The sequence below is a fragment of the Ptychodera flava genome, chromosome 13, assembly GCF_041260155.1.
Source record: "Ptychodera flava strain L36383 chromosome 13, AS_Pfla_20210202, whole genome shotgun sequence".
Lineage (NCBI taxonomy): Eukaryota > Metazoa > Hemichordata > Enteropneusta > Ptychoderidae > Ptychodera > Ptychodera flava.
In genome coordinates this window covers 580,669-599,296 of record NC_091940.1, presented here as the reverse complement: position 1 = coordinate 599,296, position 18,628 = coordinate 580,669, and the positions used below count along the sequence as shown (strand labels likewise).

General features: G+C 36.2%; 1 protein-coding gene across 2 annotated transcripts in view; it reads left to right on the top strand.

Moving 5' to 3' along the window:
* Window positions 1-18,628, top strand: part of LOC139148629 (sodium leak channel NALCN-like) — a 548,532-nt gene that overhangs the window by 62,747 nt on the left and 467,157 nt on the right. For both annotated transcript variants that reach the window (XM_070720114.1, XM_070720115.1), the window contains exons 6-7: window positions 13,013-13,158; window positions 15,068-15,210. In XM_070720114.1, the coding sequence (XP_070576215.1) occupies window positions 13,013-13,158; window positions 15,068-15,210 (289 nt within the window). The remainder of the gene's footprint in view (window positions 1-13,012; window positions 13,159-15,067; window positions 15,211-18,628) is intronic.

The window sequence follows — 18,628 nt, the reverse complement described above, 5'->3', positions numbered from 1 at the left end:
TACAACAACAACGCATATGAAATTGACTGTTATTCATGTTACAAGTGAATTTTACATTATCTGCATTTTGTTCTGTAATATCGGTTTTGTAGTCTCGCCCATACTGACTGCTGGCTTGGATTGTTTACCTCGCTTCGTGCGAGGGTGAACTTGAAGTCTTTCTTGCGCTGCGGCATGCCGTCCTGGCCTGTTAGGGTTCATTGATTTTCTTATTTTTTGTAGTGTTCATACAGATACGAGTCATCAAAGTTGAAAAAGTGGTAACTTTCTAGCTTTTCATGTGTATTTATTCATGTTCAGTGACGCGAACTTTGACTTCACCACCGGGTCTTATCTGCACTTCACCAGGGCAGGTCGGCACAGTTCAAAATAAATTGATTAGAATTTATGCAGCCTTGAATGTAACCGAGTGTTTGTTTCCACCGTGTTGCGGGCCAGGCTTGCCATTCTGAGCGAGATGCCATGAAGCCAATGAAGCGAAAGGATACAGTGCTTTTGATTTTCTCACCTCAATCACAATAAAATGAAATAACCAATTTGTCTGTGCATGCCGACAAACTTGTGAGCTGTTAATTTATTGGCTGTATCATTTCAGGAACTGTCAATCATACCCTCTTTTTGATATTAGAGAAATAACCTATAAAACGGGGGAAATGCAAGTTGGCATCATTACAGCTTCTGATCACAGAGCAAACAACATGTCTTCAGTCAAACGCAAGCGCTCCGAACTTTCTATCGATCGTAAAGTTGAAGTCATCCGGGCTGCAGATACCAGAAAGCTGAGCTGTCGGCAACTCGCAGTTGAGTTTAACATCGGTAAAACTCAAGCCAGCACTATTCTACAGAATAGAGACACTATTTTGCGAGAGTACGAGTCTAATTGGGAATGCAGTAGAAAAAGAATCTGTGTTCGCACTGAATATGAAGAATTGAACGCACTGGTATGGGAATGGTTTAAGAAGAAGAGAAGTCAGTCAATTCCATTGTCTGGACCGATGATCCAAGAACGAGCACTCATCTATGCAGAGCATGCAGCTCGACAAGCCCGAGTTCAAGGCATCGAACGGGTGGATAGAGAGCTTCAGCAAGCGAAACAATCTCACGTTTCACAAAGTTAATGGTGAAAGTGCTGATGTTCCCCAAGAGACTATTGATTCATGGATAGCACGACTACTCCATTTGATCGAAGGTTATTAACCCTGAAATATCTTCAACATGGACGAGACTGGTGTTTTTTACTGAGCACTCCCTTACAAGTCCTATTCAGCCATGGGTGAAGACTGCAAGGGTTGGAAGAAATCAAAAGATCGAATCACCGCTGTTGTTTGCACGAACATGGATGGCAGCGAGAAATTCAAGCCCATTGTTATCGGAAAGGCAGCTAAACCAAGGTTTTTCAACAGCGTCAAATTCAACCCACTTCCAATTTTGTGGCGAAACAATAAGAAAGCATGGATGACAACAGAACTTTTTACAGACTGGCTTCGAGATGACGATAAGAAGATGCGACAACAGAAACGTAAAATTCTCGTAAAATTCGCAGCCATGAAGAAAACGTACCGCAAGCGACTTCTCCGTGCCGTTTTGTCGAAAGCAGACGATGACTCCCTGAGTGCGAATGAGATCGCAAGAACTGTCAACGTTCTCGATGCCTGCCACTGAATTGCTCAGTCGTGGAGTGAAGTTACCAGGGAGACTATTTCAAACCGCTTCAGGAAAGCTGGGTTTCCTACCACCACTTCTGATGGAGATGTTACCGAAGAGCCAACCGAAGACGCTGAACTTGACCGTCTTGTTGAAGCAGTTGGCCGTGTCCTTGGTATGACACAAACTCTGAGTGGTTCGGACTTTGTCAGCCTTGACAGTGACGTTGCAACCAATGCCGACATGGACGATGGCAAGGAAGAAGAGTTCCTGTGTGATCGACGTGGTGAAGTTGATTGCAGTGACTGTGATGATGACCCAGTGGCAGAAGAAAACAAGGAAAACGAAGACCTGCAACCAGTGAAATCAACTTCTGATGCACTTCAATTGATTGGTAACATCAAGGAGTTTGCCCTAGACAAGCATCCTCAGATCATCAACAGCTTCGTCAGCATTGAAGAAGAACTCCAGAAAGCAATCGCAAATCGTCATCACTCAGCCAGACAGCAGACACTTGATAGGTTTGTTCAGTAGAACTTAGTTGATGAACTCCAACTCCAAAATATGAACCGTCTTACTTCTTCGGCAATTTTTTCAGTAAAAATTTTAACATCTTCATTTTACATTTACGCAATTTATGAGTTGAGTTTTACAATGTACACTTACTTTCCTTTTATGTACGTATCTTTGTATCTTTTTTCAATTTAACAATAATAATAACAGTACGGTAATAAAACGTGAATGAAAAGTGGGATTTTGTTGTGTTTTTGTTTATACATGTACGTAAAATTGTGCGAGTGCCTTGAGTGTTCGTTACATTGTTTGCTATTGAAGGTAGGTCTATGTTGAGGTAACGAGTCAAGTTAGGCATGTCTGATCATGAATATTAATGAGTTTTACAATTACGGACACCTTTAAATAACGGACAGTAAGGCTATTCCCAAGGGTGTCCGTAATTGACAGGTTTCACTGTATGTCTGCATGTCTGTATGTGTGTATGTATGTATTTATGTATGTATGTAAATGTATGTATGTAAAAAAAAACCTCACAAACCGCTGCACTTTTTAGTGTGGTATTTGGTGTGTGGATGCATCCTGGATTTTGTTCATTGAAGTTTGCATTGCCCAAATTATGCAATTGACTTTAAACAATGTGAAAATAGTCAAACATTAATAACTCAAGAACCGCTGTCTTAATTGTTTTATAAATTAGCTGGCAAGTAGCTTAGGTGGATCTTGTACAGTTTTATGTACCGTATATCATGAAGATATCTTGAATTTGTATTTTCCTGAGTTTTTTTGGTTGTTTTCCTCATTTTTAGTAAAAATTATTCTTCTCTGAAACCGCTGACCTAATTGCTCTCAAATTTTGGTTTGATATTCGCAAGAGTGTAACTCTAATTTGTTGAAATTATGACACAATTGGCAAAATTACTGTTTGGTGGCAATTTTTAGCTATCATTTGGTATACCAAAGAGAGCTTATCGTATAAAGTGAATCATTTGCATCTCATTTACATGTCGCCTGTTTGTATGTATGTATGTATATATGTATGTCTGTTAGTCCATCCAGATCAAAAACTCCAAAACCGCAGTACTACTGTCTTAGTATTCGGTGTACAGGTGCACTCAGGGGTGGAGATGTGAATTTGCTCAAATGAACATGTCTGTGTCAAAAATATGCAAATGAGGAAAAAGAGGAAAAATCCTGATAATTGCTAAAACTCAGTAACCATTGATCAGATTTGGTTGAAACTTTGTATGTAGATTCCTTTAGCTATTCTAAACTAGGTGTGTATAACTTTGGATAAAATTTGCATGTTTGTATTTTGGGGGTAATTTTTTCAGTTTTTAGACAAAAAGTCTTCTTTTCTGAAATGGCTCGTCTGATTGCTTTGAAAGTTGGTATCCATGTTCCTCGGGATGACCTCAGTCAAGTTTGTAAAAAATGTAGTGAATTTTTTGTATTTCTAATTTTGGGATATTTTTCCAGTTTTTGGTCAAAAATATTTTCCAAAAGCTACTCATCTGATGCCTTTGATATTTGGTATTCAGGTTCATAAGGTTGATCAAAATATGATGTATTCAAATTCCTATGAAATTTTCGATTTTGTATTTTTAGGCAATTTTTTCCATTCTTGGTCAAAAAATTTGTTTCACAAAATATACTTTTCTTATAGTTCTGATATTGGTGGAAATATTCCTATGGGTGATCTTAATTTAATGTGTTCTAATTATATCTTCTTCAATTACGTATTTTTGCAGCTATTTTTGCCATTTTGGTCGGGCTTACCTGACGTTGGCTATCAAAGATTTCTTCTTTCATCAACAGGTGTCACAAAACTGTGCTCTCCCTGGCCTTTTGAAATTGTTAGTAAATTTACGAATTTGGTTCAAAATAACTTAGTAAGCACAAATTATGTAATGCTGAGCCCGCCCATTTTCAACAAGCACTTCTGGTACTCAATAAATGATGTTAAGGGTATAGAAATGATGAATGATTTCATTATAGACAAAGGAAAGTGAAAAATTCCTTTTTAGTTTTTTTTGACAATGAACACTCATATTTTGATACACATTTTCAAAAGATCCATTAAATAACACAGTACATCATGGGTCATGAGTGCTTGTAACATTGAAATTTCTTCCTTGTTTCAATAAAGTGTGTCATTTTGGTCAGCCGGCCCATGAATGTTATTCAATTAATCAATCTTTATTACACAACATAACATTTTCAAGTATATTGTGACAAAAATCGTAACTCCCTTTGTGTGTGTAGTCAGTGCTTTATGATTATATATATTAATATATGAAGTGGTCATTAATATTATCAGTGTTTGCACAAGTCTTAGATGCTAGAAAATATCTGCCCTGTTTGTCATATTTGGAAAGCTCTGTTACTTTCAAAGTATGCATGTCATGGTGGTGCCTCTTGGTAGCTGCAGTCATTATGCCATGTTCATCTCTAAAATTCTTTTAAAACAATCACTGATCAGAACATTTGGCAGTCTGTGGTTTCGCACAAATTTTGTCTCATTATAACAGCATATTTAAGTACGCAAACTGAGACTGGTGATCCTGCTAATGTTTTCTTAGAGACAGTTATACTTTTAAAACGCTGCAGATGATCGTCCTTTATTTTTTGTCTGGATAAACGTTTTCGTCTTGGGACTGTGCACAGCATTGTCTTTGGATCATCAAAGAAAACTATCAGTTTTCATAACATTTGCTGAGACAGTTTCTTGTAAAATATTTTGAAGGAAACCTATTAAAATTGGCAAGTTCACTGAAAAAAATTCAATCTGCAGATCGTCAAATGACAAATCTATGACAACTAAGATTTCCAGTTAAGATTTCCGGCTCGTTTTCACCTCCATGCACAGACAAACACTTTGCGGTACGGTACATCGTTCAACCATGCGCGGTCCAGACAGCAGTTCGAATGTCTTTCCGGCTGACTGTCTTGAGCTCTTCTCGGCGGTTTCATTGTTCCAATTTTTTCATATCAGGTGCCGTATTGGTGCCCAACTTTCTTTCCCAGCTGAGGATACTGTCTATCTGAAGCATTTGTAACTGCCCGCTTCCCTCAATCCGCTTCACCCGTGTCCATTGGTAAAGTTTACAGCATGTGAGTGTTTGGGTATCTCGAAACTACCGTGAAGCATGGCACACCAGTATCTGAGTACACGACCCGGGGATCTTGAAACCTTTTCGCGCATGCTCATGTTAGCACAGGTCTTTCACTTGGTACAAGGACAATGACCAATATCATGCATATGCATGTCAATTTGTATTGCGATACAATCCAATATGACCGCCAGGAGGCCATTTTAGTACGATTTTTTCATTTACAGAGCCATAACTCAGACATGTATTTAGCGAATTTATTCAAAGTTGGTACAAGGAGATCAACTAATGTCATACATATGTACGTTAATTTGTTTTGTGATACGATCCAATATGGCTGCCGTGCAGCAATTTTGTTAAGATTTTTTCATTTACAGAGCCATAATACTCAGGCATATGTCAACCGATTTTATTCAAAGTTGGTACAAGGACATTAACCTATGTCATACATATGTACGTCAATTTGTTTCATGATATGATCCAATATGGCTGCATGGCAGCCATTTTGTTATAATTTTTTGATGTCCTGAGGCAAAACTCAGGCATGTCTCAACTGATTTTATTCACCGATTTTATCAAGGACATTGACCTATGTCATACATATGCACATTGATTTGTTTTATGATACAATCCAATATGGCCGCTGTGTGACCATTTTTTTACGATTTTTTCATGTCTGGAACCATAACTCAGACATGTATCAAGCGAATATATTCAAAGTTGGTACAAGGACATTGACTTATGTTATACATATATAAGTCGATCTGTTTCATGATATGGTCCAATATGGCCACATGGTGGCCATTTTGTTATTGTTTTTTTATGTCCAGAGCCATAACTCTGGCAAGTCTCAACTGATTTTATTACCTTCTCGTGTCTATTTATAGACAGAGAAGGTATTAGAGTTGAAAACCAGTATGCTGGTGTCAACTTCTTCCGTCTGTCAATACTTCCGTCTGTCAAGATCCGTTGACGTCATGCTATTGTGATGGGTCATATCATAAACTGGTGGGGGTGTTTATGGCTCAGGTTGAGGTGTAGGAGAACGATTTTGAGCTGTGACAAAAATCAAAAGGGACTTAGCGGCATAGCCACAGTGTTAAGCCTTTCTCCAAGGTTTCTTAGTTGACTACAATCTATTACAGACTACTGAGCTGACGTTAGGGGTACTCACTTTGTGTTTGCTCACTCTGTGTGCGCTAGTGTTTGGTACTGAGTTGCGTGGATATCCCCTCATGGCCTCACGTGATATGGGCCTGTTGCATAAACTGCAGATGATCATATGCCTCTGAGTCTGAAAACGGTCATTGTGTAAGCCTGTCGGCATTTTCCTTGCATTTTTTCTCATTTAATTTTGCAAAATATCGGCGAGTACCTCAATATTTCAAGATAACTCTTTCTTCCCAATCGTTTCCTGGAGTTTCAGAGTCATATGAACGAAAATGAGTGAAAGTTTTAGACAGGAAAATCAGACGTCGGCCATGTTCATTGTTTACAGAACAATCAGAAGTTTCTGTGGAGGAAATAACTAACAAACACTGTTCATGATGCACGCCCTCTAGAGGCAGACCTTCCTATATGAAGTACCACATTTGATGCTTGTGGAAAGCTTGACCACACAAAGGAGCATTTAAACATTTAGAAAATGACAGATTGAAGGTATTCTGAAAATGTCAAATACTGAGGAAAAATGCGCAAATATTCAAAATAAACAGGTTAACTGACTGGTCAGCTATAAAAAACAATGAAAATGTTTATGATCAAAAGTTTTTGAGATGCGCACATTTTAACAAATACAGAAATTATTAACATTATAAATATAAGACCAAACTATTTTTTCAGGGATGGAACAGGTTGGAAATGAGGGGTGAGAGACAGGCACTCCTATTGCTGCATGTGGATGCAGCCACACCATTTCATTTACAGCATACTTATTCACTGTGTTGTGTTCAAGTTCCATATTGTACTGACTGTCATACAAGGATAACATAAGCAAATCAAATCAAATTAGAAATGGATCAATGCTGTTGTGTGGATTTTGCTGAACATGGCTGATTTTAATATTTCGCCCTATATATTTGGTATCCGGCAAAGGCATATTTTGATGTAAAGTCAAAATTAACACTACATTGCTGACAATATATGTTACCGTTTCTGCATGAACTTTTCTTTTTTTAATTAAAGTATAGTAGTACTTCGAACAGATTAACAATTATCGTGATGTCAACCCATAATTTTACATCACAAAGACAGTAATTCTGCCAATTTTTTTTTGTTTTTCAGTCATTTTATAAATTTTGCACTGCACAAGATGATTGAACAAATTGCAATGTGTGAATTTGTAAACTCAAAGAATAAAAATCCTTTGGTCACAGATTAAATTACTTATTTGAAAAGAAATTTACTCTTAAACATTTTTAGCATATATTCTTTACACGGTCATGTATTTCAAGGAAAATATGCCTATTAAAAACAGTAATTTCTTCACTTTCAATTTTTTTTCTATACTATGACAATTATCAGCCATGAGGTTTTACAAACACAAGACCAGATAAGTGTTTTTCATCATTTCCACAGGACTCTTTGGAAAATCCATTAAAAACAGTTAAAAGTGACTTAAAATGATCACTTGGTATACATTTAATTTACAGATGCCAGGTTGTGTATATCACATGCACTCAGGTCAGTAGGGAAGTGCGTCATTACTATTTTGGACTGTTAATTCTTATTTCTGAATTATTTAACTTTTTTCCACATTGAACTATCTTTAGGCAGTTTATACTGTAGCTTAGAATTTTTTTGATTGATGTATTTAATCATCTTTGGGTTCTTTGGGTCCATATCCCACCTTATGCCCCTACATCATCAACTATTTACCAACAACGTCATGCCAACAACCAATTACCTGACCTGGCCACACATTAGAGAAGGTACAGCGTCATTGACGGTATTTTTCAAAGTTGGTACATGGACATTGACTTTATATGTCATACATATACGTGTTGATTTTTTAAACAGTAAGATCAAATATCGCTGTGTGGCGGCAGTTTTGTTACGATTATCTCATGTACTCGGACATATTTCCATCAGTATCATTCCAAGTTGGTACAAGGACGTTGACCTATTTCATCAATTTGTTTCACGTTATGTAACAGTATCATGTCAATTATTGAAGTTTTGTAATTAGGCTGATATATCAAGAAATACTGCATCAAATTTCATGAAACTTTGTACAGATGTTAAGCTCACTTACACATTGCTTTAACATTGAAAAAGACATTTTTAGCTCATATTTGGTTTTATATATAAATACCAAAAAGAGCTTATATGATGAGTCTAAATGTCTGTATATTTGTGGGTATGTGCGGATGTATGTCCGTCACACACAAAGGCTCCCATACCGCCAAAGCTACCGTCTCAGTATTTGGTGTACAGGTAGATGTAGGGGTTGAGATGTGAATTTGTTCAAATGAACACATCAGTGTCAAAAATGTGCAAATGAGGTAAGAAAAAGGGAAATACTGCAAGTGTGCAGGAGTGGTGGCAGTGAACTGAATCAGCCCACACATCTGAATAAGAGGATTTTGACCTTTAACCTATTTGTATGCAGGGTACCTATTATGTTTGGGAGTGGTAGCAGTAACTGAAACAGCTAATTGGTCATTTCCTGTCATTGTTTATGAACTGTGACATATTAACAGATCTGCTGAAACCATTGATGTCTATTTTTGTACATCCATGGTAGAAACATTCTCTGCTATGCATGTTGCTAAAGTTGACCTTCAGTACCTAAAGTTTCAGACCTTATTTACTTTTGTCATTCTTAATTTTCTGGTTTAAATATTTCTTGTTGTTTTTCTGGTTGTACTGTGCAGAAATTGTCATAACATCAAGGTATAATTTTCCTGCACTGAACAGATAGAAATAACACTTATTGTTGATCTTTGGTATGTACCAATTCTGATCAAATTTGAGTAACACTGTATAATTGCGGTATTTTTCTTTAAATTCAACCCATTTACATTTACATCATATAGTCTTTTACAGCTTTACAAAACATTTTTAGTGAAAAATTGGACAACTAAATTTACATTTTAACCATTATTTTGATTTCCCACCATACAACAAAGAAAACAAAGCATTTTTGGCCCAGTTGAAAACATTCAACACTATGCATTACATTGGACTATTCTGTTGTTTCCGTGAATATTCAAATGCATACCGGTACATGCATGGTGTACACTGTTTTTGCTATATTTGCATGGGGTGCCATTTCACGTTTTGGCACACATTTATTATTTTTCTTGTTCAAAATTGCACATGCAGTCTCACTTGGCAGTTAACAATACTTGTATTCCAACCCCTCAAAGAGCACATTCCCAAAAACTGGTTTTAGTTCAGAGGTAAAACCACATAAAGAATGCTAAATGATACAGCTATTGGGGCTTTAATAATTAATTTAATATAAATGAGCCATCCAGCACTCTTAGGAGTGTGAGGAGAACCCTATGAGAATGTCTGACATTTTCTCGTGATAACATGATAATTTTCAAAATAAAGTGCGTGAAATGAAAAACCAATGTTTTAGCTTTTTTCAAACACGTAAATTATACTGGGCAAGTGGTTTTCCAATTCGGGCAAGTGAACCGAACCCTCCACTTGCCCGAAGGGCAAGTGGATAAAAAAATAAGTGTCTTTCCCTGAGCCTGTACAACAGGATGTTGTCTCAAGGAGGACAGCAACATAAAATCATCAAACAGTTCCATAAAGCTGTGTCAAGGCATCCTCAACTTTTTGAAAAATTTAATGCAACACCGAAAGACATATATAACATCGGACTCAGAATATCTTAGGGTGTGGTGGTACCTGATCAGTACTGCTTGGGGAGCCAAGGCAGTTGACTGTATTGTTTTCAAATCCCCGAAACAGTCTCCTTGGTAAATAACTGATGAACACCAAGGAGATTTTGATGATGTTATTTCTTTGCTGTATATTAATTATTATAAACTAATCCTGCTGATGTCATATCTTCATCATTCATATGACACATTTATAGAGAACCCATAATGATCTATTGCTTGCACTTGCATGATGTTACTTTACATCATTGCTGTACTTATTTCCATGTGGGTGAATTTAAACTGTTTAACTACTTCTGACACTCATCAGGTGGTTGTGTTCGACTGAAACGTTTGGGCTGCTGATTGCATATGTTGTTGGGTGGGGAACAATTTCTTTTGTTTTTGTTGTTGGCACCTGTTTGTTTGGTGCAAAAAGTTGCATATAATAGTGACTGCACAGGAGAAATTTTCTCCTGTGTCTGCAGGTCGATACCAATTCGTTTCTATTGTTGAGGAAGCACATTTCTGGATATCTGATGAGTATGAATTTCTCGTGGAGGCACAGATTGCATTTTTTGGTGACATTAGAATATAGATTACATCGTTTTATTATTTTCCAGTCAATCCTGTATCCTTCCTTTGCATCTTCCAGTGGCAAAATGTGCTTGCTCAGTTCAGTGCTGTTTCTGTATTGTGTGTTACGAAATGATAGCATGTGGTTATTATATCTTGTTTTGAATGGAGTCTCTGTCAGGCCGATGCATGTTGCGTGTGTATTGTTGTCTTCTCTGGTGACCATTGCTTGGTAAACCACGCCCTCGGTGAGGCATTTACCTGGCAGTGGGCATTTGCTCTTTTGTCTACAGTTGCATTTGTTAGTGATGGTGGTGGTTGTATAGAGTGTAGGTGGCCCTGCCGCCTATACGAAACAAATTTGTAGTGGAAATGTAATTTAGATTACTGTATCCTGATCAACTCAGTTGTGTATTTAGCTCTACTCTAGTATTGACCACTCTTCTTCAGCTGATCTTGAACTAAACAAGTGTATATATATATATATATATATATATATATATATATATATATATATATATATATATATATACTGTAAATGCCCATCCTCATCATGATATGAATGGACATCATCACCATGCAAATGGTCATCATCATAATGTAAATGGGTAAAATGGGTATCATCATGATGTAAAAGGGCATCATCATGATTTGCCCATCATAATAATGTAAATGGCCATCATCCTGATGTAAATGGGCATCATCACCATGCGAATGGCCATCATCATAATGTAAATGGCCATCATCATAACCTGAATGCCCATCATCATTATGTTAATCCCCATCATCGTGATGTAAATGGGCATCATCATAATGTAAATGGACATCACCATAGTGTAAATCAGCATTACAATAGAGTAAATGAACATCATCATAATGTTTATGGTATAATCATAATGCCAATGCACATTATTGAGTTGGACATAGCCCCCTAAGACAGTGATGGCTTTGCATACATTTGCATATTTAATGCATTCTGTATTTAGGCCATATGTACAGAATACACTGATATTTACCAAATCTGTTCAACTCACTGAATATATTTAGGTCTACTTTTGTATAAAGTTTGATGACCAGCACATTCTAATTAAGGGTGCATTTGCATTTAATGTATTTATGTAACAAGATTGTAGATCAAAACTGAATACACCAAATTTTATCAGACTTTTTGAGTATATCTTGATCAATTGACGACACTTAATTTTTATTATGCCTAGGTTTTGTTAGTATTCAAGCTCATTATTGATTTATTTGCATATTTGATGACTTTTGGTAATTCTGCCATTTATCAAAACTGAAAAAAAATGATTTTGGTCAGATTTGTTATCATAGATGTACACATTTGTTATTATAGATTTTATCACGGTGCAAATTTGATGTGTGCAACTTATAATAATTAGGTCATTTGCATTTTAATGACTTTGTGTAATGCATTGAATTTGATCAGGCATCTACAGTACATTTGTCATTCCCTAGTTTTAAGCTCATATTTTGTGTGTGTATTTATACCGCAGAGAGCTTACATGGTGAGTCAGCAGTGTCTCTATGTCTGTTTGTATGTATGTACAGATGTATGTCCATCCACATTAAAAACTTCAAAACTGCTGCATCTACAATTTTGGTATTTGGTGTACAGGTGCACCTAGGGATGGAGATGTACATTTGTTCATATGAAGATATCAGTGTCAAAATATGCAAATGAGGTAACAAAAATGAAAAATCCTGCATTTTGCTAAACTCTGTAACCACAGGCCAAATTAGGTTGTGAAACTTGGTTTGCAGTTTCTTGAAGGGATCTTTAGTTAGATTCTTTGAAATTGTGGTTAAATTTTGATAGTTGTATTTTTGGGGTAATGTTCCCTGTTTTTGGTCAAACAATCTTCTTCTCTGAAACTGCTGGTTGGATTGCTTTTAAACTTAGTATGCAGGGGTTTCACTGAGTTTTGAAGTAGGGGCCAAATTTAGAAAGTAGGCAGCTTTGCAGCTACCATAACCATGAAGGGGCCATTTGGGGAGGGTATGCATGATCCTACGTTAGATTGTATCACTAATTTTGATGTACCATGGCTAAATGGTGTTGTACATGTGTGTGTCCTTGCGACAGTTGTCAACCATTACGTACTTTGTCTTGTTATTTGATGGACTATGGATCAAATTTATTCAAATGCACCTTGACAATAAGTTTATTATAAGGAAAGGCCCATAAAAGTGTCGTATGTACACTCACTTTGGCATGCCACATCAAATGTGAGCCAAGTGTCATTGGATGCTATGTTTTGTGTTGGTGATTGATAGGCCCAACATTACAGAAAATTACTTTCATTTTAGGAACATGTCCATAAATGATTTTGCTGTACCAGACACATTTTGCTCAGTGGATCCAACTGTTGGCTATCCCTGTCCAACCAATATGAAATGTATGGATTTGAAACTTCCAAAAGAAGAGAAAGGCTTTAATGGATTTGATGAGTTTGGTAAGTATCAAACACTTATTTCTTTAAAGTTTCTATACATTTTATGATTTTATGTGTTACCAGAAAGTATGAGTAATCATAATTTGTCAGTAATGATCTTTCTGCATGTACATGTATCATCAATAATAATATCCTAAGAAAGTGGCAGACTGGCCTGTGCTCCGACAGTGACTTGAACAGTTCAATTAACTTTGAATAAGGGAAAGCATAGAGTTGGTTCAAGTTGGTGAATTTGAAAAAATCATAATTATTTACAACATTTTTGCTTTTGTCTCTGCTGTTTCATACAAACCTATTTGAGATTTCGCAGCCCAAATTAGGTCTTCCTAGCCATTGAATGCATTACCTTTGAGTCTGTGCAGTAATGAGTCACTGCATTGCCATTGAAAATGAACGAAGTACTTCTGCAAAGACAATAGATTGCATATAGTCCAAAGGCTTGCATTTGTGCAGCCCTTGTGACTCTGCCTCTGTGTGTTAATTGGGGGGGGGGGGGGGGTGTTGATGCAGCATACTCCTTCCTGCAGCTGGCTGACTTCATTTACTCCCCACCGACACCATCGATTTGTTTTGTGATCAAATCAAAAATGGCTGTATGACGGCCATTTCATTTAAGAAGCAGGGACTATGTCATTGATAATGACTTTTTTGGAAAGAGCTCTATTTTAGAGCAACTGCACTAAATTTAATGAAACTGTGTAATGATGTTCGTCGCACTGATCTCTGATATATAGCACACAATGAGATATGTCAGTATTGCATCAGTTAATTGCTAATTTGCATATTTGATGGATTTTTGTAATGAGGGTGATATGTCTAGAAATACAGCAGAAAATTTGATAAAAAGTAGTACAGATCTTTAGCACAGTCTCATGATAGAGTACAAAGACACTTAGCAGTGTCATGCAAAATAATTGCTAATTTGCATATTTAATGAATTTCCATAATTAGTATGATATGTCTAGAAATGCTATATCAAATTTGATGAAACATGGTGAAGATATTGATCTGCCAGTAATGTTGTGGCATGCAAAAATATGTATTAGTATCATGTCTATTAACTGCTGATTTGCATATTTAATGAATTTTTGTAATTAGGCTGATATGGCGAGAAACAGTTCATGAAACTTGGTACAGCTGTTGAGCTCACATGGCTTTTAAGGGTTGAAAAAGACATCATGCAGTGTCATATCAATTAATTGTTAATTCACATATTGAATGAACTTTCCTTATTAGAGTGATATGTCCACATCTCATCACATTTGATGAAACTTTGTAAAGATATTGATCTCACAGTGCTGTAATACAATTCATTGACACTCTAGTCATTTATGAAATGTGGTACACATGATAGACCCTTTTCATAAGTCTAGCGCCCTCCTGTGGCCACTGTGAATTTGAAGTCAAGCGAGGCCACTGGGGAAAACCCTCAGCAGGGGCTGCTGAGGGTTTCCCCAGTGGCCTTGCTTTGACTTATGAAAAGGGTCTATAATCTGTCATTGTCACAATAGAATGCAAAAATGTTTGGTAAAATTCTGTCAATTAATTACTAATTGACCTATCTAATGACCTTTCATAATTAGGGTGGCAGCCCAATTTTATGAACGTTTTCACCACCATAGAATTAATCTTTAATCACAGACCCAATTAATGAATAGGACTCTATCCTCTCCAAGGACTTGTAATCAAAGTACCCATTAAACAAGTGTTGTGATTGTGGCATGATGACTTGTCATATTGTCTATTTTCACATATTTATGCTGATGTCCAAATATTAAAGCATCATATATAGTTTATAAAATAATTTTCCATTTTTAAATTAGTTCCATAACTTGTACTTGACATGTATACGAATTGATATATGAATTTGCAGTTTAAAGCTTATCTCCACATACCTACCTTTTTACAGCTACAAGTGTCTTTACAGTGTATGAAACTGCTTCACAAGAAGGTTGGGTGTTCATGATGTATAAAGTAATGGACAGTTTTCCACCTTGGAGGGGATACTTCTTCTTTGTCACAATGATTTTTTTCTTAGCCTGGCTGGTCAAGGTAAGATTATTGATTACTTGTATCCTCTAATTGTAATTTTACTGCCACAAAATGTCACATTTAAGGTAAAGGGCGACGAATTCGGATGCGCACACGCTTTAGAACATTTCTGCGCAGATTTAACTCCAGCCTGCCGCAAATGGGTTATTTTGTAGCGCACGTATTTAACATCACCTTTCATTGTTGAAATTGCGCTTTTACCTCATTTTTTGACCCAGTCTCTTAGGAATATATGTGACCTTTAACCTTGTAATATTTTCACCCCCTAGGAAGCTGGTTTTTATTCAATATGAGCGCAAAATTAACATTTCTCTCCCATTTACATGGCGCATATTACCCATTCACCTGGAGATATTGTAAAAAGTAGCATGGTGACACCCTTTTATTTGCTCACGTGTTCACACACGTGAGCATATGGTTTAGCCATGTCTGTGTGTGTGTGTGTCCGTCCGTGTGTCTGTATCCCCATTATCTCAAAAACGGCTGAACGTATTTCAGTCAAATTTGGTAGACATCTTCAGAATTCAAATGGCTAGAACTGGAAAGGTTTTGGTGGGCGTGGCTTGCATATTAATGAAGTTATCACAGTTTTAATTTTTGTGATACATGGTAGTCTATGGGAAGCATGATGACCATGGTTTCTGGACATCTCGACCCCTAACCAACTCGACCCCAGTCAACTCGACCGGCTACCAACCTAACCCTGGTTAGACTTATAGCCTTGCTCCTTCATGCCAAATATCAAAATCACAGGTCTTGCCTATTTTGAGAAGAAGATTTTTAAAGTATTATTTTTCTGATTTTTCTATGACCTTTGACCTCCCCTATACCTATGCAGCTAAGCTATGGCAATGGCTTATTCTGGCGTATGTTAAAGTCCAAGACAGCCAGCGTCTATTGGACAATGGCCAGTAGGGGACCAAATTGCTCTCCACAATTTTGGGGATTCCACTTGACCTTTGACCTTGGCATCTTCCTGCAACTCATTTATTATGTTGCATTTCTAATTCTGAGCTAGCCAATAGAGCTAGAGGTCTGATTTTTGTATATAGGGATAACTTAGCAATACAAATTTTTTGACAAAATGTCATGTGATCTCGATGACCTTTGACCTTAAATATGAGTATATGTCCATAACTCAGTAACCACAAGTGCTACACCCTTCATATTTGGTATGATGGGAGACCTTATGACATCACATCCTGTACCTCATTAATTATGCGCATATCTAATTCTGAGTCAGCCAATAGAGCTAGAGGTCTGATTTTTGGTATATAGGGATAACTTAGCAATGCAATTTTTTTGACAAAATGTCATGTGACCCGATGACCTTTGACCTCAATATACATATACGGCCATAACTAAGTAACCCCAAGTGCACACCCTTCATATTTGGTATGATGGGAGACCTTATGACACCACATTCTGTACCTCATTAATTATGCACATATCTAATTCTGAGCCAGCCAATAGAGCTAGAGGTCTGATTTTTGGTATATAGGGATAACTTAGCAATACAATTTTTTTGACAAAATGTCATGTGACCTTGATGACCTTTGACCTCAAATATACAAATATGGCCATAACTAAGTAACCGCAAGTGCTACACCCTTCATATTTGGTATGATGGGAGACCTTATGACATCACATCCTGTACCTCATTAATTATGCACATATCTAATTCTGAGCCAGCCAATAGAGCTAGAGGTCTGATTTTTGGTATATAGGGATAACTTAGCAATACAATGTTTTTGACAAAATGTCATGTTACCCCGATGACCTTTGACCTCAAATATACATATATGGCCATAACTAAGTAACCCCAAGTGCTACACCCTTCATATTTGGTATGATGGGAGACCTTATGACATCACATCCTGTACCTAATTAATTATATGCATATCTAATTCTGAGCCAGCCAATAGAGCTAGAGGTCTAATTTTTGGTATATAGGGATAACTTAGCAACACAATTTAACTTGATTTTAGTCATTGAAACTTGCTATATACATCAAAGATACTGTGATATAACATTATTGAAAGTCAAAAGACATTTTTTCTTCAGCCAATTCCTAATTTGCATATTAAATGAATTTTCATACTTAGGGATATTCATCTGAATTGACTTGATCAAAATTGATGTAACTTGCTATGTACATTTCAGACACTGTAATACAATATTATTGAAAGTCATTAAGCATTTTCTCTTCAGCCAATTCCCAATTTGCATGTTTAATGAACTTTCCTAATTAGAGATATATCTGAATTGACTTGACCAAAGTTGACAAAACTTTCTACATATATTGCAGATACCATGATACAACATTATTGACAATCATTAAGCATTTTTACTTAAGGTGGTTGGAAAGGCTAGAGCGTCAGTTATAAATTTCAACAAAACTATTAAAATATAAAAGTAGTCAACATTCTCTGTGGAATAAAAAAAACTAGACATTTGGGCACAAAGGCATTGCAGAGTTATAGCCTGTTAAAACTTCCGAAAAACTGACCAAATAAGAAGAAGTTGGGGAGTCCTTAGTGTATTAACTATGGTAGAGCTCCCTAGCTGTTAATAAAATGTTTGAAAAGGGAAAGTCATTTTTTGCTATTTTTTCAGGAAAGTTTGACAAGGTGGTGCTGGCATTCAGAGTGAGTGACTGCTATTGTAAATGCATTTTTAGATTCTTTGAGTGTCAAAGAGGTGTCAAAAGTGAGATTAACAAAAAAAACCTGCTCTATGACTTCAAAAGAGGGGTGCAAATATGGCTTGTTTTCAACATTTTTGACAGAATAACAGTTTTCCTACATAATTGTATACCAATTTAATCCAACTTGGAAATGAGATATGGCCATGGAATTTTTACAGCCTATTAACAAGGTTACAGATAAGATTTGTACGGCACAATTTTCCTGTATTTGAAGTACTTTTTGAAAATCACATTTTGAAATTTGAAAGAATTTTAATAATTTTTTGATATATAAACCCATGTAAAATCATGAAAACAAATTTTATTTACAAATCCTGCCGTACAAATCTTACAATAAATAGTGTCAACATATTTATAACTAATTTGGTAATATTAATACTATCCAATTATTATTAAATTCAAATATGTAAAAAAAAATATGAAAAATTAAATTTTAATATTTACTGGTGTCATATTTCAAAATCATGGCTGCAAATATACAATTTTTATATTCTTTGGAGAAAATATCAACTAAGGGAGTTATCCTGAAAATTTGAACTAAATATCTTGATTCTAACACTTGAAACTTGACATTAACTCTGAGAAAAGAATTGGTGCAAAAATAGCCTTTCCAACCACCTTAAGTCAATTCCTAATTTACATATTTAATGAACTTTGCTTATTAGGGATATATACTGGGATTTACTTGATCAAAGTTGGCAAAACATGACA